Source organism: Tachypleus tridentatus, chromosome 12 (assembly GCF_004210375.1).
Source record: "Tachypleus tridentatus isolate NWPU-2018 chromosome 12, ASM421037v1, whole genome shotgun sequence".
Lineage (NCBI taxonomy): Eukaryota > Metazoa > Arthropoda > Merostomata > Xiphosura > Limulidae > Tachypleus > Tachypleus tridentatus.
Genome location: NC_134836.1, coordinates 30819709 through 30847649, shown reverse-complemented (window position 1 = coordinate 30847649; position 27941 = coordinate 30819709). Strand labels below are relative to the sequence as shown.

The 27941-nt window shown below is 32.8% G+C and overlaps 1 protein-coding gene across 13 annotated transcripts in view; it reads right to left on the bottom strand.

Moving 5' to 3' along the window:
- The window catches only part of LOC143235467 (protein phosphatase EYA1-like), an 88956-nt gene that overhangs the window by 7764 nt on the left and 53251 nt on the right, over positions 1-27941 (bottom strand). For 12 of the 13 annotated variants that reach the window (XM_076473671.1, XM_076473675.1, XM_076473680.1 and 9 more), the window contains 5 exons: positions 23244-23333; positions 22844-22902; positions 18434-18594; positions 17149-17263; positions 3566-3687 (listed from right to left, as the gene is read on the bottom strand). In XM_076473671.1, coding sequence (XP_076329786.1) covers positions 3566-3687; positions 17149-17263; positions 18434-18594; positions 22844-22902; positions 23244-23333 — 547 coding nt within the window. The other variant, XM_076473678.1, reaches the window with a different exon arrangement.

The following is a 27941-nucleotide window of genomic DNA, read 5'->3' as shown; positions in this document are numbered from 1 at the left end:
TCACTGCTGGTTGATCAGCATGTGTTCACACTGTCTTTGCCACTTGATATATCCTTGGAGGCTGTAACCATCCATATTTCCTTGGGTCATACCATCATTGTTTGTTCTCTCTATCCATCTCCTGGAGAGACCTATGATCAATCAAACATTGATGCTCTCACTGAACAGATGCCATCTCCATTTTTAATTATGGGGGACTTAAATGGACATAATCTTCTCTGGGGTGATGCTGATATTGATGGCAGGGGTCATTCCATAGAGTGAATGCTCTCAGATCAGAACACAGAACATTTCTCTCTTCAATACTGGTTCATGCACTTATTTTCATGCACCTAGTCAGTGTTTTACTGGTACTGATCTCTATCTGCTGCCCTTCACTTTTCTCTAAATTCTCTTGGAGATTTACAGTGATACACAAAACAGTGATTATTTTCCTATCATTATGAGGGAGATTGGTTGTGGTTGATGCCACTTGACTTGCATACCTTATTGGAAGTTGGAGCATGCCAAACTAGCCCTCTTTCACTGCTCTCTCAGAACTTCATATTGCAATTGTCTGTAAGCCATCAATGGACAACTGAATGGCAGCAGCAACTGGCTGTATTGCCTAGAAAGCTGCTCAATCTATTTCTAAAACCTTGACATGTTTTCCACAGTATCCTCATCCATGGTGGAATCCTGCCTCCCAAATGCCACAGAAGGCTCAAAAAATGGGCCTAGGACATCTTTTGTAGGTATCCAACACTATCAAACCAAATCTCTTTTCAGTGGGCCCATGCACATACTCAGCAGGTAAGATATCAAAGTTAGAAGGGATCTAGGATTAAGTTCTCAACCAGCATTTCTTCTACAACCAGTTCCAAAGTCCTATGGGGCAAGATTCAGAAGGTAAGCGGGCACTATACTTCTGCTTCCCTATCAAACTATTGCCCAATTGCTTTGATGAACTATCACTGTCAGATTTTAGAGAGGATGGTTAATGCTCATCTAGTTTGGTTCCTTTAATCAAACAACCTCCAGTATGGGTTCTGACAACAGTGCTCCACCATGGACCATCTGATTTGACTTGAAACATCAATCGTGGAAACCTTTCTCAAGCAACACCATCTTGTATCTGTATTTTCTGACCTTGAGAAGGCTTATGATACTACGTGGAGGTACAGCATTTTGCGAGACTTTCACTCAAATGGGTTGCATGGTCATTTGCCCATTTTAATTTAAAAGTTTTTCATGGACCATTGATTCCAATTCTGTGTGGGTTCAACATTTTTCCATTCTTTCCTAAAGAAACTTGAGAGTCACTAAGGGCCGTGTCTTGAGTGTCACTGGATAACTCTTTCCTACCATTTCAAATTGGCTCTATGTCAACAAGTTTCATATCTTGTGTTAGTTGTTCACACTTCACACTGCCTTCAATCATTGATTGAACTGTGCCACAGCAAATAGTTTTATATTTTCTTTCTCTAAATATATTTGCATGCATTTCTGCCACCAGTAGGATATTCACCTTGATTCCAAGCTCCGTCTAGGTAACGTTGTTCTTCCTGTGGTCCCTCAGGCCAAGTTCTTGGGCTTATCTTTGACTGTAAGCTGACTTTCATGCCATACATTAAGCAGCTACATGCCAATTGCATAAGGGCACTGAACAACCTCCATGTCATCTCTTCCACCTCTTGGGCATTAAGTGGATGTTTAATGCTAAAGTCTATCATGCCCTCGTTCGATTGAAACTGGACTATGCGTTTGTGGTCTATGGTTCTGCCAGGACCTCAATCTTAAAGATGTTGAACACCATTTACCATCTGAGGCTTCAGCTCTGCAGAGGGGCTCTCCACACTTTTCCAGTCCAGAGTTTGTGGACTGAATCTTGCAAACCTCCTCTACACCACTGCCATTTGCAACTGTCTTTGTAAACTTCAAAACTTCAATGCTTGCCACAGCATTTCACATGGGATTGTGTTTTCTTCCTCAGTGGGCCATGCTTTTTCAGAATAGATGTTCTGTCATTGTTCCTGTTGGCCTTCATATCCAGGCACAGCTGGCTGAATTGGATGTGTCCTTGGATGACATTGCTGTTTCCACTTGTCAGCCCATTGCCCCCTACAACAGTTATCTGATGAAGGCAGATACTCCCAAATGGAAGTACCATCTTCTATTTGCTGAACATCTCTTAAATTATCCTTCCATTTCCACTTATATGGATTTTTTTGAAATTAGATGACTCTGCCATGGTTTGCTGTGGTTTGGTGGTTGCACACTGGATCCCCTCTACAGAGTCTGTGTTCACTGCTAACTGGTATACCATTTCTCTTGCCCTTGATCACACAGAAGCTATACAGTACATAAATTGCACTATTCATACTGACTTGCTTAGCTCTCTACTGACCCTGGAATCACTTTATGGTGGTTCTCACCCTGTTCTCATTGATATTCAAAACTGACTGACTCCTTTCTTCTTATCATCCATTTCTAATCAGTTTTTCTGGATACCAAGGCACATGGGTATTCGTGTGAACAAGCTTCCTGACACCACATCTAAGTTTGTCTGCTCTTGTGCTGTCACTTTTATGCCATACCATATATGTACTACAGTCCTATATTAAAGGCTGTTTCCACACCAGTTGGCAACTGAATTGGAGTGAGCAACATGATAACAAGCGTTTCCAGATCAAACCTTCTGTTTCTCTTTAATTGTTTTATTTCTATAAGAACTGGAATGAGGAAGTTGTCCTGGCTAGGCTACACACTGGTCACAGTTTTTAACTCATCATTTTCTTTTATCTGGGAATGATGCACCAATGTGCAGCCTTTTGTAACACTCAAGTCATAATAGTCCACATTTTAGTATTGTGCTGCTACAACTTTGAGTGACTGTACCATTTTAGACATTTTTACCATGGATTTATCGCTGACATTGAACAGTGTCACTAGTGATGGTGATTTAGTACATATCTTTCCATTTATATGTAAACACAGTGATTTAGTATATAGTTTTCTATTTATATAAATACTTAGCCATTTAGTGCATATCTTTTCTTTTATACCAACACACAGTGAGTTAATAGACAGTGTCCCTTTTATACAACTACACAGTGATTTAGTACATTGCTTTCCATTTATACAAACATCAATGATTTAGTAGATAAGTTTTTTTTTTAATACAAACACACAGATTGGGTAGATAACATCTCTTTTATGCAAATATCCAGTGATTTATTAGGTGTATTTCCTTTTATAGAAACACAGTGATTTAATAAATATTTCCTTTTATACAAACACACACAGTGATTTATTAGACAGATTTTATTCTATAGAAACACACGGTGATTTAGTAGATAGCTTTCATTTTCCACAAAATCCCAGTGATTTAATAGATAGTAAACAGCTTTCCTTTTATACCAACACCCAGTAGTAGAGTATATCATTTTCCTTTGTTATAAATACAAATAAAGAGAATATATATAACTAAGTCTTCTAACAAGTCTGAGCACTGCAGTTAGAAAGTGAAATGGAGAAATTTCTTGTACAGGATATTGTTAATCTACTGTCCAGACAGCTATCCTACCTATTTTTGTGGCACTATAGATGTTTTCTATTGGAAACACTTTGCCTAGTCCATACAGGAGAACTTTAGCCAGAGCAGGTACCAACTGAGTCGTTGTTACGAGAATATTGACACAATTGCTCCTGTGATGAAATGTTAATGAAGAATAGTAACACAGCTTGTTGCTTGTAGTTTAATAACATGTAAATAATGAAATCTACAGAGAACTTATTCAAACATCCACAATATCTGGGAAAACATTTTAAAGATGATACTGTAAAAGTTGGAGAAGAAATATTTGATGAAATGGAAAATAAGTGTTCTATTCATTGAATGTACACAAATTAAGTTCAAGTAAAGACTATTTAAATTTGAAAACAATGAAATAAAATTAGCATACAAATAAATAATTCACCAAAAGTATATATACATAATTAAAACTACAGGTATGGATAACATACCTGAAAGATAAACAGTTCTTGTCAGTAAGAAACATTAATTGGTCCAACATCTCTACTTAGATATTCAGTTCCACATTTTCAGTAATACAAATACAAGTTTTTTTTTTCCTTTGTTCTTGTATTTCTTACGATTTAAAAACTGTTCCAGTCATATTTGCTATCACAGTTCCAATAATTTTTAGCAATAGCTAAACACAGACTTTTACCATACTTTGTTATTTTTGTGTTCTTTTAATCTTGTTTTTAATTTCATTTCGTTCATCCCACCTATATTTTACTGGAGATACAATCGATTTAGTAAATTCTATTTTTTCTTCATTCTTTTTTGGATCTTTAAATGGCTTAAAATAATTAAATGTTCTGTTTTGAAATATGAATTCTTCAATATATTATCTTTATTTAAATGTTTTTTGCAACATTTTCAAACTAATGAATTTAGTTCTAAGTGGGTAATTTGTTGATAGATTATTTGTAATAACTTATTTGTAGATATTTTTCTCTTACTTATAGCTTTTAAAATGTTCCAGATATCATTTCTTCAACTTCTCTTTGTAAAATAGTACAATGTAACTAAAAAGCAATGTACAATTATTTTTATAAAATTATTCATAATGTGTAATCTTGTCCAGTTTCCTTAAAATTGACATAACATACTTGTAAAAGTAAATGTTGGATAATCCTTGATCCGTGTGATAAAAGTACATATAGTGATTAACTGCAGAAAGCATTTCTAGTTCAGAGTCACTGAAACTTATCAACCAATAACTGAGATTTCAACTGACATTAAATTTACCATATAAATTAGTCTTTTCATATTTCTAGTAGCCAAAACCAGAAGATTGATAGACACAGACCTATCCCCTTCTCAATGTTCACAGAGCTTTGCAGAATTTTAACCCCTGTAGATATAAATCAACGATTCACCTAGAACTATTATTATTGTTGTTCCTGATCAGTATTTGGGTCTTTTAACCCAGGAAGGTCTGGTTACATTCAAACCTCTTCTTCCCCTAATGACAATGCTATATTTTATGTACAGTCGATCACACCCTTTTGCATGGCCAGATATGTTTCTATGTATTTGAGCATTGCAAATTTTTGCAGTTTGGTTGTACGTAAAATCTTATGCATGTGTTTAAATTGACAATAAACAACATTCTAAAGCTGTATTTGTACATAAATGCTGTTTTTAAATTAAAAATAAATTGACAATCTAACGTTTTAAGTTGTCTAGCAGTAAGTGGCCTGATGTTAAAATCTAGGTACTTAGGCCTATCTTCATCATTATGTACACCATACCCCTAGCAACAGAGATGAAGAACTCACTTTGTGCAAGTTTATTTTCAAGTATTTGAAAGAAATGTTAAGAAGTCTTTCTAGCAAGGTTGAAATGTTTGCAAATGTATGTAAGAATTTTGACTTTGTGATTTTAGCTACACTGAATAAGAGCTGCAGTTAGCACTGAGTTTTTAATGATTTATAGGTGTCTCTTTATGTGTGATGGTGTTATATTTATTCATACAAGTTTTGAAGATGCTAGTTTTGAATTGTATATATTATACCTAAGGATTTAGCAGATTTGGATTTCTGTAGAAGAGTTACATAGAAATATAATTTGGATGGTTGGTTACCAGTTTTTATACACTTTGTAAATAAGGCTTCTTGCATTTTGGAGATATTAATACTGATGTACCATTTATTGCAGAATTTTGTTTCTATATTTAATACAGCTTATAGGTCAGTTGTAGCTATGGAGGGGATAGTGGAACTCTTCCAAATAATCATGTTGTATGCAAACTGAGAAATGAAGCTAAAATTTACATTCATTAGCAGCATGTAACTAGCATGTACATGATGAATAAGATAGGGCTAACTACCCCTTCAAGAAGGAGGACACCTGCTTCTGGAGTAAAATACTCAGAATAAGTGCCCTCAACATAAGCTCTAACCTTTGTTTTCTAGAAAGTTAGATAACCAATGAACAATATTGCATGGTGGTTTCATCTTGGATGTTTGGAATCTTAGACTGTCATGTCACACACTGTTGGCTGTCTTCTCAATATCAAGGAAGCAGACAACATTTTATAGTTTTAGTCTAACTAAATTTTCTAAAACCATTTTTGAACTTTGAGGGTTATTCCCAAGATTGTGGGAAGGCAGTTAGTTAATATTTGTTCCACAATTTTACCTAGACACCTAGTCAGATTTACTGGATGATAATTTTCAAGTTTACTAGTTGGTCTGACTGATTAGATGATAATTTTCAGGTTTACAAGCTGGTTAAAGTGACTGGACAATAATTTTCAGGTTTATTAGCTGGGAAGAATAAGTATACAGTAATCTTCAAGCTTTCTTTTTTTCAGGAATATAAACAGGCTATCTTGTTTTCAAGAAACAGGTATTTAAAGGATAGGTTGAAAAAATCCTATTAAATGCTTGATAAATTGTACTGTCTGTGATTGATCAGGACCTGGAGCTTTGTTTTCAGTTGTATTGTCCATAATAGGTTAGGAACTGGAGCTATATTTTAGTAGTACTGTCTTTAATTGCTCAGGACCAGGAGTTTTGCTTTTAGTAGCATTGTCTCTAATAAGCCAGGGCTTTGTTTTTGTAGTATTGTCTGTTATCAGCCAGAACTTGGAGCTTTGTTTTTAGTAGTATTATCTGTAATTTTTCAGAACCTAGAGCATTGCTTTTACTAGAATTCTGTGTAATAGGTCAGGACTTGGAGCTTTGTGTTTATCAGTATTGATTGCAATTGGTTAGGATCTGGAGTTTTGTTTAAGCAGTAATGTCTGTAATAAATCAGGATATGTTTTTACCAGTATCATCTGTAATCAGTAAGGACCAGGATATTTGTTTTAATGTAAGTAACACATAGAGCTTTGCTTTTAGTAGTGTCATCTATAATCAGTAAGGACCAGGATATTTGTTTTAATGTAAGTAACACATAGAGCTTTGCTTTTAGTAGTGTCATCTATAATCAGTAAGGACCAGGATATTTGTTTTAATGTAAGTAACACATAGAGCTTTGCTTTTAGTAGTGTCATCTATAATCAGTTAGGAACTGGATATTTGTTTTAATGTAAGTAACACATAGAGCTTTGCTTTTAGTAGTGTCATCTATAATCAGTTAGGACCAGGATATTTGTTTTAATGTAAGTAACACATAGAGCTTTGCTTTTAGTAGTGTCATCTATAATCAGTTAAAACAGGATATTTGTTTTAATGTAACACATAGAGCTTTGCTTTTAGTAGTGTCATCTATAATCAGTTAGGAACTGGATATTTGTTTTAATGTAAGTAACACATAGAGCTTTGCTTTTAGTAGTGTCATCTGTAATCAGTAAGGACCAGGATATTTGTTTTAATGTAAGTAACACATAGAGCTTTGCTTTTAGTAGTGTCATCTGTAATCAGTTAGGAACTGGATATTTGTTTTAATGTAAGTAACACATAGAGCTTTGCTTTTAGTAGTGCCATCTATAATCAGTTAGGAACTGGATATTTGTTTTAATGTAAGTAACACATAGAGCTTTGCTTTTAGTAGTGTCATCTATAATCAGTAAGGACCAGGATATTTGTTTTAATGTAAGTAACACATAGAGCTTTGCTTTTAGTAGTGTCATCTGTAATCAGTTAGGAACTGGATATTTGTTTTAATGTAAGTAACACATAGAGCTTTGCTTTTAGTAGTGCCATCTATAATCAGTTAGGAACTGGATATTTGTTTTAATGTAAGTAACACATGAGCTTTGCTTTTAGTAGTGTCATCTATAATCAGTTAGGAACTGGATATTTGTTTTAATGTAAGTAACACATAGAGCTTTGCTTTTAGTAGTGTCATCTATAATCAGTAAGAACCAGGATATTTGTTTTAATGTAAGTAACACATAGAGCTTTGCTTTTAGTAGTGTCATCTATAATCAGTAAGGACCAGGATATTTGTTTTAACGTAAGTAACACATAGAGCTTTGCTTTTAGTAGTGCCATCTATAATCAGTTAGGAACTGGATATTTGTTTTAACATAAGTAACACAGAGCTTTGCTTTTAGTAGTGTCATCTATAATCAGTTAGGAACTGGATATTTGTTTTAATGTAAGTAACACATAGAGCTTTGCTTTTAGTAGTGTCATCTATAATCATTTAGGAACTGGATATTTGTTTTAATGTAAGTAACACATAGAGCTTTGCTTTTAGTAGTGTCATCTATAATCAGTTAGGAACTGGATATTTGTTTTAATGTAAGTAACACATAGAGCTTTGCTTTTAGTAGTGTCATCTGTAATCAGTTAGGAACTGGATATTTGTTTTAATGTAAGTAACACATAGAGCTTTGCTTTTAATACTGTCATCTATAATCAGTTAGGAACTGGATATTTGTTTTAATGTAAGTAACACATAGAGCTTTGCTTTTAGTAGTGTCATCTGTAATCAGTTAGGAACTGGATATTTGTTTTAATGTAAGTAACACATAGACCTTTGCTTTTAGTACTGTCATCTATAATCAGTTAGGAACTGGATATTTGTTTTAATGTAAGTAACACATAGAGCTTTGCTTTTAGTAGTGTCATCTATAATAAGTAAGGACCAGGATATTTGTTTTAATGTAAGTAACACATAGAGCTTTGCTTTTAGTAGTGTCATCTGTAATCAGTTAGAACTGATATTTGTTTTAATGTAAGTAACACATAGAGCTTTGCTTTTAGTACTGTCATCTATAATCAGTTAAAAACTGGATACTTGTTTTAATGTAACACATAGAGCTTTGCTTTTAGTAGTGTCATCTGTAATCAGTAAGGACTAGGATATTTGTTTTAATGTAAGTAACACATAGAGCTTTGCTTTTAGTAGTGTCATCTATAATCAGTAAGGACCAGGATATTTGTTTTAATGTAAGTAACACATAGAGCTTTGCTTTTAGTACTGTCATCTATAATCAGTTAGAACTGGATATTTGTTTTAATGTAAGTAATACATAGAGCTTTGCTTTAGTAGTGTCATCTATAATCAGTAAGGACCAGGATATTTGTTTTAATGTAAGTAACACATAGAGCTTTGCTTTTAGTAGTGCCATCTGTAATCAGTTAGGAACTGAATATTTGTTTTAATGTAAGTAACACATAGAGCTTTGCTTTTAGTAGTGTCATCTATAATCAGTTAGGAACTGAATATTTGTTTTAATGTAAGTAACACATAGAGCTTTGCTTTTAGTAGTGTCATCTATAATCAGTTAGGAACTGGATATTTGTTTTAATGTAAGTAATACATAGAGCTTTGCTTTTAGTAGTGTCATCTGTAATCAGTAAGGACCAGGATATTTGTTTTAATGTAAGTAACACATAGAGCTTTGCTTTTAGTAGTGTCACCTGTAATCAGTAAGGACCAGGATATTTGTTTTAATGTAAGTTACACATAGAGCTTTGCTTTTAGTAGTGTCATCTGTAATCAGTTAGGAACTGGATATTTGTTTTAATGTAAGTAACACATAGAGCTTTGCTTTTAGTACTGTCATCTATAATCAGTTAGGAACTGGATATTTGTTTTAATGTAAGTAACACATAGAGCTTTGCTTTTAGTAGTGTCATCTGTAATCAGTTAGGAACTGGATATTTGTTTTAATGTAAGTAACACATAGAGCTTTGCTTTTAGTAGTGTCATCTATGATCATTTAGGAACTGGATATTTGTTTTAATGTAAGTAACACATAGAGCTTTGCTTTTAGTAGTGTCATCTATAATCAGTTAGGAACTGGATATTTGTTTTAATGTAAGTAACACAGAGCTTTGCTTTTAGTAGTGTCATCTGTAATCAGTTAGGAACTGGATATTTGTTTTAATGTAAGTAACACATAGACCTTTGCTTTTAGTACTGTCATCTATAATCAGTTAAAAACTGGATACTTGTTTTAATGTAACACATAGAGCTTTGCTTTTAGTAGTGTCATCTGTAATCAGTTAGGAACTGGATATTTGTTTTAATGTAAGTAACACATAGAGCTTTGCTTTTAGTAGTGTCATCTGTAATCAGTAAGGACCAGGATATTTGTTTTAATGTAAGTAACACATAGAGCTTTGCTTTTAGTAGTGTCACCTGTAATCAGTAAGGACCAGGATATTTGTTTTAATGTAAGTAACACATAGAGCTTTGCTTTTAGTAGTGTCATCTGTAATCAGTTAGGAACTGGATATTTGTTTTAATGTAAGTAACACATAGAGCTTTGCTTTTAGTAGTGTCATCTATGATCATTTAGGAACTGGATATTTGTTTTAATGTAAGTAACACATAGAGCTTTGCTTTTAGTAGTGTCATCTATAATCAGTTAGGAACTGGATATTTGTTTTAATGTAAGTAACACATAGAGCTTTGCTTTTAGTACTGTCATCTATAATCAGTTAAAAACTGGATACTTGTTTTAATGTAACACATAGAGCTTTGCTTTTAGTAGTGTCATCTGTAATCAGTAAGGACTAGGATATTTGTTTTAATGTAAGTAACACATAGAGCTTTGCTTTTAGTAGTGTCATCTGTAATCAGTTAGGAACTGGATATTTGTTTTAATGTAAGTAACACATAGAGCTTTGCTTTTAGTAGTGTCATCTATAATCAGTAAGGACCAGGATATTTGTTTTAATGTAAGTAACACATAGAGCTTTGCTTTTAGTACTGTCATCTATAATCAGTTAGGAACTGGATATTTGTTTTAATGTAAGTAATACATAGAGCTTTGCTTTTAGTAGTGTCATCTATAATCAGTAAGGACCAGGATATTTGTTTTAATGTAAGTAACACATAGAGCTTTGCTTTTAGTAGTGCCATCTGTAATCAGTTAGGAACTGAATATTTGTTTTAATGTAAGTAACACATAGAGCTTTGCTTTTAGTAGTGTCATCTATAATCAGTTAGGAACTGAATATTTGTTTTAATGTAAGTAACACATAGAGCTTTGCTTTTAGTAGTGTCATCTATAATGAGTTAGGAACTGGATATTTGTTTTAATGTAAGTAATACATAGAGCTTTTGCTTTAGTAGTGTCATCTGTAATCAGTAAGGACCAGGATATTTGTTTTAATGTAAGTAACACATAGAGCTTTGCTTTTAGTAGTGTCACCTGTAATCAGTAAGGACCAGGATATTTGTTTTAATGTAAGTTACACATAGAGCTTTGCTTTTAGTAGTGTCATCTGTAATCAGTTAGGAACTGGATATTTGTTTTAATGTAAGTAACACATAAAGCTTTGCTTTTAGTACTGTCATCTATAATCAGTTAGGAACTGGATATTTGTTTTAATGTAAGTAACACATAGAGCTTTGCTTTTAGTAGTGTCATCTGTAATCAGTTAGGAACTGGATATTTGTTTTAATGTAAGTAACACATAGAGCTTTGCTTTTAGTAGTGTCATCTATAATCAGTAAGGACCAGAATATTTGTTTTAATGTAAGTAACACATAGAGCTTTGCTTTTAGTACTGTCATCTATAATCAGTTAGGAACTGGATATTTGTTTTAATGTAAGTAATACATAGAGCTTTGCTTTTAGTAGTGTCATCTATAATCAGTAAGGACCAGGATATTTGTTTTAATGTAAGTAACACATAGAGCTTTGCTTTTAGTAGTGCCATCTGTAATCAGTTAGGAACTGAATATTTGTTTTAATGTAAGTAACACATAGAGCTTTGCTTTTAGTAGTGTCATCTATAATCAGTTAGGAACTGAATATTTGTTTTAATGTAAGTAACACATAGAGCTTTGCTTTTAGTAGTGTCATCTATAATCAGTTAGGAACTGGATATTTGTTTTAATGTAAGTAATACATAGAGCTTTGCTTTTAGTAGTGTCATCTATAATCAGTTAGGAACTGGATATTTGTTTTAATGTAAGTAACACATAGAGCTTTGCTTTTAGTAGTGTCATCTGTAATCAGTTAGGAACTGGATATTTGTTTTAATGTAAGTAACACATAGAGCTTTGCTTTTAGTAGTGTCATCTATAATCAGTAAGGACCAGGATATTTGTTTTAATGTAAGTAACACATAGAGCTTTGCTTTTAGTAGTGTCATCTATAATCAGTAAGGACCAGGATATTTGTTTTAATGTAAGTTACACATAGAGCTTTGCTTTTAGTAGTGTCATCTGTAATCAGTTAGGAACTGGATATTTGTTTTAATGTAAGTAACACATAGAGCTTTGCTTTTAGTAGTGTCATCTATAATTAGTAAGGACCAGGATATTTGTTTTAATGTAAGTAACACATAGAGCTTTGCTTTTAGTAGTCATCTATAATCAGTAAGGACCAGGATATTTGTTTTAATGTAAGTTACACATAGAGCTTTGCTTTTAGTAGTGTCATCTGTAATCAGTTAGGAACTGGATATTTGTTTTAAGGTAAGTAACACAGAGCTTTGCTTTTAGTAGTGTCATCTGTAATCAGTTAGGAACTGGATATTTGTTTTAATGTAAGTAACACATAGAGCTTTGCTTTTAGTACTGTCATCTATAATCAGTTAAAAACTGGATACTTGTTTTAATGTAACACATAGAGCTTTGCTTTTAGTAGTGTCATCTGTAATCAGTAAGGACTAGGATATTTGTTTTAATGTAAGTAACACATAGAGCTTTGCTTTTAGTAGTGTCATCTGTAATCAGTTAGGAACTGGATATTTGTTTTAATGTAACACATAGAGCTTTGCTTTTAGTAGTGTCATCTGTAATCAGTTAGGAACTGGATATTTGTTTTAATGTAAGTAACACATAGAGCTTTGCTTTTAGTAGTGTCATCTATAATCAGTAAGGACCAGGATATTTGTTTTAATGTAAGTAACACATAGAGCTTTGCTTTTAGTAGTGTCATCTATAATCAGTAAGGACCAGGATATTTGTTTTAATGTAAGTTACACATAGAGCTTTGCTTTTAGTAGTGTCATCTATAATCAGTTAGGAACTGGATATTTGTTTTAATGTAAGTAATACATAGAGCTTTGCTTTTAGTAGTGTCATCTGTAATCAGTAAGGACCAGGATATTTGTTTTAATGTAAGTAACACATAGAGCTTTGCTTTTAGTAGTGTCATCTGTAATCAGTAAGGACCAGGATATTTGTTTTAATGTAAGTAACACATAGAGCTTTGCTTTTAGTAGTGTCATCTGTAATCAGTAAGGACCAGGATATTTGTTTTAATGTAAGTAACACATAGAGCTTTGCTTTTAGTAGTGTCATCTATAATCAGTTAGGAACTGGATACCGTGTTTTCCGGTTAATAAGCCGAATCGCCGAATAAGCCGAGGCCAATTTTCAGCTCTGAAAATGAGGATTTTTGCTTATTACCGTCCAATAAGCCAAAGCCATTTTTAAGAAGTGACAAGTTTCTTCAAAATGATTTCTTAGTCTCGTTTCAGCGTCAGCATGCATGTTGTGTGTGATCATTAGCGTTCTGTAGTAAAGCAGAACGTGTCATATTGAGACAGAGATGGAATCAATATGTCGTTCGTTATTGGCTCCACTCACTGTAATTAGGTAACCAATGAAATTCCAGAAACAACGTTTCACTGTAGTCTTAACGTGATTTGCTGATGGGACAAAATTACCGCCTATGGTAATTTTCAAAAGAAAAACATTTCCTAAGAAGAAGAAATTTCCGAAAGGAGTGATCGGCCAATAAGCCAACCCCCAAAAATCATGTCCAAAATTTAGGGCCAGAAATTCGGCTTATTAGGCGGAAAATACGGTATTTGTTTTAATGTAAGAAACACATAGAGCTTTGCTTTTAGTAGTGTCATCTGTAATTAATTAAAAACTGGATATTTGTTTTAATGTAAGTAACACATAGAGCTTTGCTTTTAGTAGTATCATCTGTAATCAGTTAGGAACTGGAGCTTTATTTCAGCAGTATTGTCTGTAATAGCTCAGAGCCTGGAGGTCTATTTTTAGTACTATTCTCTGTAGTTGGTTAGAACCTGGTGCTTTGTTTGTAGTATTATTGTCTGTAATTGATCAAGAGCTGGAGCTTTGGGTTTAGTAGTATTGTCTGCAATCAGTCAGGATGTGGAGTTATATTTTGAGCAGTAGTCTGTGTAATCAAAAAGAACATGGAGCTTTGGCTTTCAGATATTTAATGTAGCTTCATATAACGCGATTGGTTTTGTGTTTGATTTACTGCAAGGTATTCATTAATTGTGCAAAACACTGTATTAATACTGGGAATCCAGATGTATAGAGTATATAGTTTGTTTCAACATGATAGTTGAGTTTTTGAAACAAATATTCATTCATGTTTGGATCCTGTGGTGTTGTTAATTTGTTTAAAATGAGGCACAAAGGCTACAGAATGGGCTATCTGCACTCTGCCCACCACGGGTATCAAAACCTGGTTTTTAGCGATGTAAGACATACTGCTGCACCACAGGGGGCTTGTGGTGTTGTAAAAATTATGTTATATAATTGATACTTAAAAACCATTGGAGGAACAAGACAAAGACAATTGTACATTTCACAGATATGTCATTTATTAATTACTATAGTTTCTCCAGTAAAGGCATTACCTGGTAAAGACTGGCATGGTTTTCAAACAAGTCTATATACATGTATAGTTTAACCAAAGAACTGGTTGTAACCTTGAAATCACCATGAGACAAGTATGGAGGAGCTTAAGTTGGTTTGGTCATTTAGAACATTTTCTGGATTTCTAAACTTCCCAGGCTATCAAGTTTCTTTTTTTTTTTTTGCATTTTACACAAACATGTAAAATTTTGCATTTTTTTTTCCAGATCAAATTATTGTTTAGTTTCATTCAAGTTCAATGCAAAGGACGAATCCATTTTCTTTAATTTGCAGCTTCTAGAGTGTTTTTTAATTGTTATATATATAAAACGGTGCAAATCATTTGAGCCTTGGACAAATATGTTTTCACAGAAAAATGTCTGTTTCTCCTGAAGGTTTCCATTTTTTATTCAATCAGTTTATTTTTTCCTTACAAAATGGAACCATTTCAAAGGAAACTCATAAAACTCATTTTCCATCCCACATATATTAGAAATCCTAATTTTCTAAACTGTTTCTGGGATAGTATCAATTTTGTTGTAGGTTTTCCTTAAATGAGACTTCTTTCCTTCTCTGAAATATCATGCAACACTAAGAAATAATCTTGGAACTATAGCTTTCAACACTGCTATGAAATTTTCAAGCTCTTCTGTGACACCAACCAACACATAGTGTTCCACTAGGTTCTGTTTAGCCTGGAGCAGAACCAATTTACTTCCTAGTTGCCAGCAATACACACGAAAACCACACAAAAAAAAAAATCTGAAGTCATGTGTTCTCTGGATCACAGTCCTTCTCTTGTTGCTTCACATGCTCTTCAAATGTCATGGTGTTACCCTCCCTTTCTCTTTCAAATTATGAGGCCAAAAATGATTTCCATTACAAGGAAAATAGTAATAGCATAATTAGTAATTGTGGTATAAAGGCTTTCCTATTGTATTGATATAGATGGGTTTCTGTGTATATCCAAACCTCTGAAAGTTCAAAAATGCAATATGTCCAATATAAAGTGAAGGTTTATTGTCTTGTCAAGTTTTAACATTTTCTGATCAGTCATGACATCAAACAAATTACTCTCAACAAATGTTGTACAAGAAAGTTAATTTTAAAAACATGAAGAAGAAGAGAAATTGTTTAAGAAAAGTCACATCAGAAAAACTTCTCACAAAATATTTAAAACACTGAACAAATAAATCTACAGATCAGCCTTCTACTTTACAACCAATCTAGGTAAAATGATGTGAAACAGCAAAGACAAAACTAAAAAGTATAGTAAGAGTGATGTTTAACAATTGATTTGTCAATTCTATGAAATGAAATTAAGAATACTCTAAAGCTAATGAAAATGGATTCGACTTTAGCATCATACCTTATTCAAACTAAACACCAAGTTGATCAAAGAAAAAAATCTCCAAAATTTTACATATCTTTGAAAGAGGTAAAAAATTTGATAGACTAGAAATTTTAGAAATAAACAAAAGCCTATAAAGAACATCATAAAAAGTTCTGAACCAAACCAGCTTGAGCTCCTCCCCACTTATTTCAAGGAGAATGTCAAGGTTACTAGCAGTTCTTTGGTTAAACATTGTTTTCTTAATGCATTCAGTGACTGTTTGACAAGAGGTGTTTATTTGAGATGGTTCTTTGACCATATGTGGTATAAATATTAGAAACATGCAGTCAAATGTATCTGGTTAAATATGACTAGTTTGCTGATAGCTGAAGTTTGGTACAATTTGATTATATTCGAATATGTTTTGAGACCAGACTGATAGAATACAAGAAATATGAGCTCAATATTCAACCCTCTAATGACACAGTAAATAACTACATTCTGGAAATAAAATAGTTTAAACTATATAGGCTTTGTTAGTATTAATGTTAGTTTTTGGTTGGGAAACCAAGCTGCAAATCTAGGAGGTTTCGTTGAAGATTTTGAATGTAGACAGAAAGCAAGAACTAAGGCTGATATTTGGGATATACAGTGACACAACACATGTTAATCATCAAATTGTACAAGAGTAAACTTTGTCTACTGAAAACTCAAAAGTAAAGTAATATTTCATGTTAATTCATCCTATAGTATTAGTGACCTTGTTAACATGCAATAGAAGGTATGATATTAAGCTTCTTTTACTTAGAGGGTATAATATAATGATGGTAATGCCTAAAAGGTGTAATATATAAAGATGGTAATGTCTACAGGGTGTAATACATTAGGATAGTAATGCCTAAAAGGTGTAATATATAAAGATGGTAATATTTACAGGGTGTAATATATTAGGATAGTAATGCCTACAGGGCATAATGTATAATGATGGTAATAGTAAGAATGTATATAGGTGATGGTAATGCCAAGAATGTATAATATATAATAATGGTAATACCAAGAAGGTATAATATATGGTAATGGTAATGCATAGAGGGTGTAATATATAAAGATGTTAATGGCAAGAGGGTGCGTTATAAAATTGGTGTCAAATGAAAGGAAAGATTGGATGTTGGTAACACCACAATTGTATTATTTTTATTGGATTAAAAACAATTTAGGAACTAATAAAACCAAACTTATCAGTAGGAGTGAAAAGAGATAAGATAAATATTACCTGGAATGGATCAACAAAAGACACTTCAGAGCCAAAGTCATCCATGTGTCTGTAAAGTTCTCAATTTCAGTACATAGTTGAAGCCACTGGTCACGTTTTCCTGGTCCTAAGAGCCCTAGGAATGTTCTATAAACAATTATATCTCCGTAGAAATATTCTATAAACATTTATACAGCATTATAAATGTAGTGTAAACAATTATAATTTCCTAAAAATATAGAAATAAAGAGCTGAAGACAACATTAATTCTTCAGTGGAATACAGTCTGGTAACTAGAAAAACCCATTCTTACATCATTCATTCACTACATGTGCATAGCAATAGTTTCTCAACACATGCAAATGACTCTTTTCATGCTATTTCCATGAATGTATAGTGTACATTTTTCGAGTTTTCTGATATAAATTTATCTTTTTTCGTTTATTTAACAAAGTTTTGTTCACATAAAGAGTTCCATAATTATCAATATAAAGCAGTAATTCTATATTCATGTTAATAAACCCTTTTAATATTAACATCATAGCTAGTTACTAGTCTTTCCAGTAGTAGCTACTTATAAGGAGTTTACCAGATTTAGCAGTGAGAGGTGATAAGGTTTATTACTATCTGTTAAAGTTTTTCAGTGTTCATAATGATTCATGTTTGTTAAGATTTGTACAAAAGTAATATACTGATCTACATTGAAAAATGTACAACATGGGGATGTTTGCATAATTATATACAATAATTATGTATTTGTGCATCCATGAGCTGTTTGCTCTAGTTATTATTAAATTTTCTATCGTTTATAACTTGTTTATTTGTGATTTAGTTACATTTAAACATGCTGCATAGGCATACTCTACCACTGGACCTATGCAAGTTTTGAGGGTTTCATGTGTATTTTCTTTTGTTTTGCCCCTGTTATTGCTAGTAAGATGTCAAGTGTAATTCTCTCTTTGCCACATTCTATTTATGTGTTTAGCCCAATCAAATTTACAATCATAGCCACCAGGAATTCTGCTGATGTGGCTACCTGCAGATGAGTTCCATACGAGTATAATTTTGCTTTTATTAAATAATATGATTTGTGTTTTAGGGATGTTTATCTTGATTATCCATTTACTGGAGTAATTTTCTATTTCATTTAACTGTGGTTGTAGATTTGTCACTGCTATAGTTGGAATCTAGGAGGTTTTCCAGATAACCATGCCATCTGCAAACTGAGAGTAGAAGCAGATATTAGAATCAATCCTTGTGGATGTTTGTGTGGATGTTTGTGTGGATATCTCAAATGAACTCCTACCTCCTACAGAGTTCCGATACTGGCTGTAGATTTCCTTAATTTTTCTGTACCGTAAAGCCAATTTTCTCATCCAATCAACACCACCTCGTACTCCCGTGGCAAGACAAAGGCTTGTACTGTTAGCTGCTGTATGGAATCCGTCTGCTTGGAAATTGTAGTTACTACCAGTAAAAAACATTGTTATAAATTAAAATGAATTTTGAATGTTTTGACAACATAAGTAAACACATGCATACCCACAATTTAAATTTAAAAAAAACTACACTTTCAACCTTTTTAGTAACACTAACTCCCATGTATCTAACATCATAACTAAACAGTTTTCTACCAAAATTATCCTTAATAATATTAGTGACCTTTTCACTCAGAACAGAAAGCAACAATTATTTAAATGTCACTACAGCAGAAAGAAGCACAATTAACAACCACTCGAGTATCTCTAATCTTCTCGAACATAACAGAAAAGAGAAGATGTAAGAAAACTCACTTCTGATAATATTGTGAATTTTTTAATATTATTTAGTTTTATTTTATTTTTATCTTTAGAAATTAAAGTTGAATAACAAAAAACACAACAAACTAGATTTAGTAGGATTGGGGATTAAAGTAGTAGGTCTAAGCTTTTAATTTAAATTTTATTAGCGTATTAGATTAGGCTTAGAATGTGCAGTTGGTTTTAGGTTTAGTTACAATTCAATTTGGAGTGAGATTGTAAGACAATTTAAATACAATGTTTTATTTTTATAAAGTCTATAACCTAGTTAATTCTCAAACAAAGGCTTAATAGTGTTAATAATAATCTATTGGTATTTAATTATAGCATCAAGTGTTTATTTTAACTCTACAAATAATACAATAGTTAAGATTAGGTTGGGGGTTGAGCATTCCCAGTTTGTTACGTGTGATAGGTACAATAAATGGGTTTTATCTGGGAACTCTGGACTACTATACACTTTTAAGGAAGCTAGTAGTGAGGATGTTCAATTTATATGTAGAGTTTGCAGACTGGAGGAAAAGTTGAAGGCTATTCCAACTAAAGTTGAAGAAACAGATAAAGAGAAGTCTAAAGTCTGGGAAAAAATGAGAGCAAGACTTCAAGAGGAGCTTAAGCTTTTATTTACAATGACATTCAGGGCATTACAAAAGGTAGCATTAGGGTTAAAAGTAGTGAACTTAATTGAAAAGACCTTATTATATTGAGCATTGACAAAAAGATTTCAACCTTTGCTTTATATAGACTAAGATCTATTGGAGGGAGGAAAAGCAAAAGGAATAGAAAAGGATATAGATTATGAACTTAAAGAGATTATAGTTATAGGTGATTACGTGACACGGCACATGGATAAGATAGTTTGTAAGGTAAATAGGGAAAAAAAAGAATTGGATTATGTTACCCTGGAGCACATAAGTGGAAGACAATTGACAGAGCAAGAGCTAAAATGAAAAGAACTGGCAATGATGCAGTCTTTGTTTTGCATGTAGGGGCTAATAATATAAGGAAGAGTAAGTCATAGGAGCCTAGTAATAAATACAAGGGGTTGATAAAAGCACTTAAAGATAAATATGAATAGGAAAGGTTGGTTGGTTGGTTGGTGTTTTATGGTGCAAAGGAACCAGGATATTTACACCAAACATGAAAGGATGAGCAGGTCACCTGGTTGGTCTTGTGAGAGAGAGAACATTTTGTAATGGAGGGTTATCACTTCAGTAGAAAAGGGTCTGGCATGATTGCAAGGACTATTAACTCAGCTGTAATTGAAATTTTGAACTAAAACCAGACAGTGGTGAAAGCAAAGACAAACTAAATGAAACAAAACTGAGATGTAGAAGAAAGTTTGGCATAGGAAAGCATTATCAATGTTGTCATAAGAACAGGCTTAATTGTTACTGTTGTAACACTAGAGCTGTAAGAAATAAATTAGATGACTTAAAGGCACTGATAGAAATAGAAGATTTTGATATAATGGGAATATCTGAAACATGGTTAAATGTAGATGATTTTGATAACAGAAATTTCTTTGAAATACATGGTTATAGGTTATTTAATAGGGACAGAGCAGTAATGAGAGGAAAGGAGTGGCTCTACACGTAAATTCTATGTTACATCTTGTTAAATTTGGTAATATTATGGATAGGATTGAATTAAATTGGGTTTCCTTTTGTGGATATCATAGGGAAAAAAAACCTCTTAGCAGGAATTTGTTACAAACCATCACATGAAAATGATGATAAACTTTACAGTGAGATTAAGATTTCAGCTATTAATGAAGCCATAATTATAAGTGCTTTTTACTTTCAGACATATTGACTGGGAAATGTTAAGAATCAAATCATGAGGGAGAAAGGTTTCTAGAAAATGTTGAAGATGGATTTATTCAACAATTGTCAAGGAACCTACTAGAAATAATGCTATTTTAAATATATTGTTAACTTCTAATACAGAAATGGTTGAGAGGGTGGAAACTGGGGAACATTTAGGTACATGTCATTAATGTTTGCAGTACTAGGCTTGATGTTTTACTACATATGGAAATTGGAAATAATGATATTTTGATTCCAAATTTAAAAAAAAAACAAGTTTTTGAAGGGATATAGTAAGAATTATTTGCTGTGAAATGGGCAGCTGACGTATTTAGAGACACTGAACAAATATGGAAAATTTTTAAAGAAAAAAAGTCAACTATTAAAATGCATATATTCCTTGACGTGCTTTGACAATGTTACTTCATATGTAGGTAAGGGTAAAAGTGTAGATTTAGTGTCTCTTGATTTTCAGAAAGCACTTGATGAAGTGACACATAAAAGGCTTACAAAAAACTTATCTCTTCAGGTGTGGAGAATAACTAATTAAATAGAAGAGTGGCTTGATGGAAAAAAGTAGAGGATTGTTATAAACAGAGTTCAGTTAAATTGGATTAATATTGCAAGTGATGTACCTCAGGGCTCAGCCTTATGATCATTGTTCTTTTTGATTTATATTAATGACATAGATGTTAACCTGAAGATGACCCAAGAAGGTCTAAATGTTGTTCTCTGTTTTATTAGTAGAAGTTTTAATACCTATACCAGCCATCCTGAGATACAATTTTATTTTTTAAATTGGGTGGTTGGCCAATTGAAGGGATTGCTTTTGGTTGTCATGGAGGCAGTAAATTTGAATAAGTTCACAAGTAAGTTCGATAAATACATGAATGACAAGGGCTGGCTTTAAATTATCTATATTTAATAGTTTTAGTTTGTTTTAGAGAATGGGACAGCTGAGATGGACCAACAGGTCCCTTGTTGTGCCCAAACATTACATTATGTTATTCTTATTACAGCACAGAAAAGGACAAAAATTACCCATCATTACCATACAACTGATCTTTTAACACGTAATGGAAAGCTACAATTGTTCAAATGTCCCCATTATTGTTACAGCAGAAGGCAAAACAACATTTACCTATCATTTCAGTATCACTCATCTTGTCATACATAATGGAACCCCCCATGCACCCTCCCAGTGGCATAGTGATATATCTGTAAACTTGTAACACCTGAAACTGGGTTTCAGTACCCATGGTTTGGAGAGCAGGAATAGCTCATTGTGTAGCTTTGTGCTTAACTTCAAATAAACAAACCTGATAGAAAGCATGAATTATTTAAGTGTCACTATTCTTACTGTAGGAGAAGGAAAAAAAAAATTCATTATTCAAATATTACCAATCTTATCAAAGAGGAAAAAAGAAAATCACTTATTTACTGCAGTGATCATTTCACATATCAACAGAAAGTAAAAATTAATCAATTCAAACATATTTATTTTGGGATCTTACAATGCTAAAAATCAGGTTTTGATAACCATGATGAGCATATAAAAGATAACTAACTGTCTAGCTTTCTGTTATCACATTTATATTTGTATATTAATATTTTTTTATAAATTTTCCTCTGCTTTATCTATTAATCCAATGATATTTTAATTTATATGAAAGATGATTCAATTACATGAATACCATTGATAGTGATCTGTACAGAAACAAGGAGAAAACAAATGCTCAAGTACTTAGCAATATCTAGAGTAATAGTTTCCAACTATGTAAGATTTTAAGAAAAGGACCGATCGATATTTTATGGGTAAGTACTGAATTTAGTGATTACTTCTCTTAGTGTTAAGGAAAGGTTGGACAATCTTGATGCCCTAGAGTTTACATTTGTGTTAGTATTTCTTTGAAACATTTATTAGTGTTTCACTAACACTTAATTTACTTAAACTGATCAGTCATATAAAAAAAAAAAAATTTAGGAACTCCTTACCTTATGTATGAATAAATACATAGCGTTATTATAGAAGGCCTTATATACCACATTAAGTTATTAATATTGTAGAAAAATTGAAAATTTTGGTTGTAGAAACAATAATCATTCTACCTCAAGTCCATGCCAGTGTCGTCTGTTGAAACGTCATCAATATGAACTTGATCACACTCCTGTAACAGTAAAACATTAATTAATCTCTAGCATCAAATATTGTAATGATTGAATTTCGGAGGTTACTTGCAACATTTATTAATTACTCTACACCAATAACTTTGTATACGTAAAACAACAGCAACAAAAACATTCAGGTACTGTTTCCATGTGTTATCTTAGGGTACAAGATCATCCACATGCTTCTTGTTCACAGTACTGTCTTCATATAAATAAACAGTTTTTCGAAACATCCTAACTGTAACACATAACATTCTGGATGTTCCAATTATCATCTACGTGTACACACGAAGAAGAAATTATTTTCTAGTAATAAACACATGATAATAAGTTCACTCACCTCTAAATCGTTAAAAAAGAAGTGAGCATCAGCTAAATTAAAAATCATTTCTTCCATCCTTAGGCCTAGCGATACAGCCATTGGGGCATCCTGTTAGAAACAAAACATTTTTATTATGTTAAAATATCTTTAAGGTTAGGCTTTGAGGTATTTGTTTTGCATACATCGAACCAATCTTGTGTAAGAAATAAACACAGACTTCGTTGAATTATGTATACTTTAAGTTAAGGGTTTAATCTTTTCAACTTGGAATATCTTCGTTTAAGTTGAAATATTATTTTATCAGCAGTGCAAGTGCTTTAAAATGTTAACAAAATGTAAATTCAAACACCTAGTTTCTTGTTTATGGAAATATTTATGGTTCAAATTCTATTTATAAATGTACTGTGCTGTCTTATCACAAATTTATTCAATTTTGTTTTGCCACAAAAGTATTCTATATCTTATCACAAACATGTTCTGTTATAACGTGCAAACACTGCAAAGATTCGTGGTTACCTAATTCAAAAACAATTTTAAATACGTCACCCACCTAATATAAAACCAATGGTACTTATCATTCATTGGGATGCATTTAATTATTAATACACAAAGCTATGAACTTGCAGAATAATTATGAAGAAAGAATTCGAACAAAATGTTATTGTACTCTCTAAAGAATTATCGGTTTCATTTAGTGTGAAGACAGTTACATATCACTAATTGAGAATATGAAATTTCATGCGATTCTTAAACTTGACACTAGATGGCACCTCTGTGGTTATAAAATATTGGACTGTTTTTTTGTTTGTTTTTGAATTTCGAGCAAAGCTACACGAAAGCTATCTGCGTTAGCCGCTCTAAAGTTAGCAGTATAAGATTAGAGAGAAGGCAGATAGTCACCAACATCCACCACCAACTCTTGTGTTACTCTTTTACCAACGAATAGTGAAATTGACCATTACGTCTTTAAGAGCGAGTATATATGGTGCAACGGGGATTTTAAGACACAAATGCCTTAATCATCTCAATTAAATGTGACTTGATTGCCAATCTTTTAGCGTTCCCTCGGTCCCAAAGTGCGGAACGCGTTTTTGTGGCAAAATGTCACGAGTACGAACTCAGGATTCACATTAAATACATACTAAGCTACGTCTGTTAACTTTATTGGTGATAATCTTCCCCGACGTTAAATTATTCTTTGAATAATAAATTAAAGAAATAAACATTCGAAACATTTTTGTCGTTATTTTAAGCTAAAGCTACTTTCTCTTATTGGGATAACATGCATTATTAAATATGACATTTAAAAAAAATGGGCCGAGCGTGGCTTAGTGGTGAGCCACAATAGTTCCAGATTCTCAGCATATTACCGCAAAATCATGCTAAGCACTTTAGGACTATGAGCAGTTACACTTTACTAAATGGTCAATTGTTCTATCCTATTTGTTCAAAATTAGTGGTCATTGCATGTATGAGCAGTGGCCCTTTGTATTGTTTTGCGCATTAATTATGAAGCAAGAAGAATTCGAATAAAACGTTATCATATTCTCTAGAGAACTATAGGTTTCATCGAATGTGAAGATATTTATAGTTTTATATTTGTAGTTAGTAATATGTGGAACAAGTTTTAGTACCTTAATTCGATGTTCATATCGTGTTACCATATCGTACTTTATGACATTTCGAATGTTTATTGCTATTTCATTGTCTAATTAAAATTATAACAAATGACTGAGGATATCATAAAATGCCATTGTTTTATACTGCGGTTTTTTACATATCACTTTTTGCACAGTCTGGAACAGACGAAGGTTTTGACATTAAAAAAGAATACATGCCATTATACCTGAGTTTTATGTATAAAGCACGTTTTTCAAACTAATTACAAGCAGTAATGTCCTATTAGCGTCATCATAAGGGTGAAATAGACAGGTTTGTTACTCTTCTTTAAGTTTTGTTTTTTCAGGGCCTGTAACGTACATACAGAAATGTTTCGTGGATGAAAGTCAGATAATATAAAGCGCCGTCAGCAGCTATAATGGCCGCAGCTTCAGCCAAGGCCGTTCGAGTAACTTGAGTTCCTTTCATAATGTAACATGACTCTCCCGTTCCTCTAATTCCGCTCCAATAGCTCGGGCTCACTGTTATTAGAAATGTCACCATCATTGACAAGGGATTGTGACGCATTAGCTTTTATCAGAATGAGGATGAATTTGATGGTTGCAAACGACGAAAACAAAGTGATTTATAGAAAGAACATAAATTATGAAAGTCTGGTTAGAAACGACAAGAAAATTCTAACCACGTTTGAATATGGTCAAGGTTACATACAGCATTAGGAAACATTAAAAACCATTGTTACACAAAAATTGACTATTCGCACAGTTTTCCAAACTGGCAGAGAACAAATGGATAAGGAGAGAAAATGTGAAAACTAAATATCTAATTAGTATATATCACAGTCTTCAAAAATATATTCAGTAAGATAATGCTTTATTAAAGATAAAATTGAATATAATCGAAACACGCCATGCATAGCAAGACGCCATCTTTCAATATTTACACAGATTAAATACTATGTAGTAATGCAGTTGATTGAAAAGATGACAAACAATAAATTATTGTAGAATGTATACAATCAGGGAAAGAAATAAATATGATAGTCCATGACAACTTACAGGCTAAGCATTATATTGTTCAATGTTTCAAGATACTTAGGTTACCATAATGTTTCGTATCTGGGGAGTTATATTTTGAAATATCCGGGGTATTGTTAGTATCCGGGAAATATAGTTTTGTAATGCTTAGGGTAAAATATTGTTTAGTGTCTAACCATAAAGAAAATTAAGAAGTTCTATAATCGAGCACTTTCTAAAGTTTGACCTCACATCAAGGAACTACTATTTTGCAATATCGATAATATCAAATTGTTTATTAAATAAGAAACTTTATTTTCAAAATTGAGAGTACCATATATATCATTTAGTATATAAGGGAATATATTTGTAGTATCTAGAGTGTCATATTGTTTTGTATCTAGGGGATTATATTTTGTAATATCTAGGGGACCACACTGTTTTATACCTAGTGAAAATCTAAGGTATTATATAGTACCAAGTGGACAAGTAGTGTAATATCTAAATATAAGTTTACATTATTGGTTTCATTCATTCATTCTTCAGTACAATACTGACTTGGTTCACTTTAAGGTATACAAAATAAATACAAATTGGGAATTTAAAAACCTGCAAATACGGATCGTAAAAAAGTAAGCAATGTTTATAGTATCTTCAGCTTTGGTCTGGTGTTAATTTCGCGCAAAGCTGCACGAGGGCTATCTGCACTAGCCGTCCCTAATTTAGCAGTGTAAGACTACAGGGATAGATATCACCACACACACTGCCAACTCTTGGGTTACTCTTTTGCCAACGAATAGTGGGATTGACCGTCACATTATAACGCCCCTACAGCTGAAATTGCGAGCATGTTTGGTGTGACGGAGACTCGAACCCGCGACCCTCGGATAACGAGCCGAGTGCCTTAACCAGATACCATGCCAGGCCTCTTCAGCTTTGTTTCCATACTTTTTACGGTCTATATTTCCAGGTTTTAAAATTCACAATTTTATATTTATCTTCTATGATGGCTTGTTTATGCTCAAATACAGAAGGATTACTTCATATAGTAACTAACTTTAAACATTGTTATGATAATAAACATAGCTAGTAGTTAGCTGGTACGGTTCATGATGGTTTACTGCAGTTATTGACTATTTGATCGCATTAGTTTGAGAATATAGTAAACATTTATAGTTTAAGTGTAACTAAATTCTCTCTAGGGTTGAATATGATACATCAGAATGGGCAAATGTATGTCTAGAGTGAGAGCGTATAAATGTTTACCAGTAGGAAAGCAGTCTTTCCAAATATCACATATACGTTTAAAACATCGCTTTAAAAAACTTTCGTGTATTTTAAGGTAATTATTCTCGAAATAATGAAAAATTTCATATTATGTGCACTGATTTTTTTTTTACTCCGTGCTCCTTCATTTCATACAGAGTACAGGAGCTGACTCCATAAGGAGACCGATTGTATATTGTATAAAACATTGAGTACCTACACGTTACAGTCCTCTAATTCTCATTTATTACTGGCTGGTAATTTCTGTTTCACATTGTATTTACGCTTTTTAAAGGATCACCAGATGCTTGTAAGAAAATTTACGTCAAGGGGTAATGATAATATCCTTTGCACAATAATTAAAGTGGCCAGGTGGTTAGTGCGCTGGACTCGTAATCTCATGATCGCGAGTTCGAATCCCCATCACATCAAACACGCTCGCCCTTTCAGCCGTGGGGGCGTTATAATGTCACGGTCAATCCCACTATTCGTTGGTAAAAAAAGTAACCCAATGTTGGCGGTTGGTGGTGATGACTAGCTATCTTCCCTCTCGTCTTACACTGTTAAATTAGGGACGGCTAGCGCACGTAGCCCTCGTGTAGCTTTTCGCGAAATTCAAAACAAACCAAACCAATCATTAGTACGTTAATTTCACAGTAATGAGTCTTGGTTTATTGTTTAGTGCATTTTTTATTTATTGTTGTACGCGTTCCTGGTTTGAATCATTGTTTAGCTGTAAACGTACCTGATTTATTTTATTTTTAACTTATTTACGTTCTCCATTTGGTTAACTGTTAAGTTGAGAATATTTCTA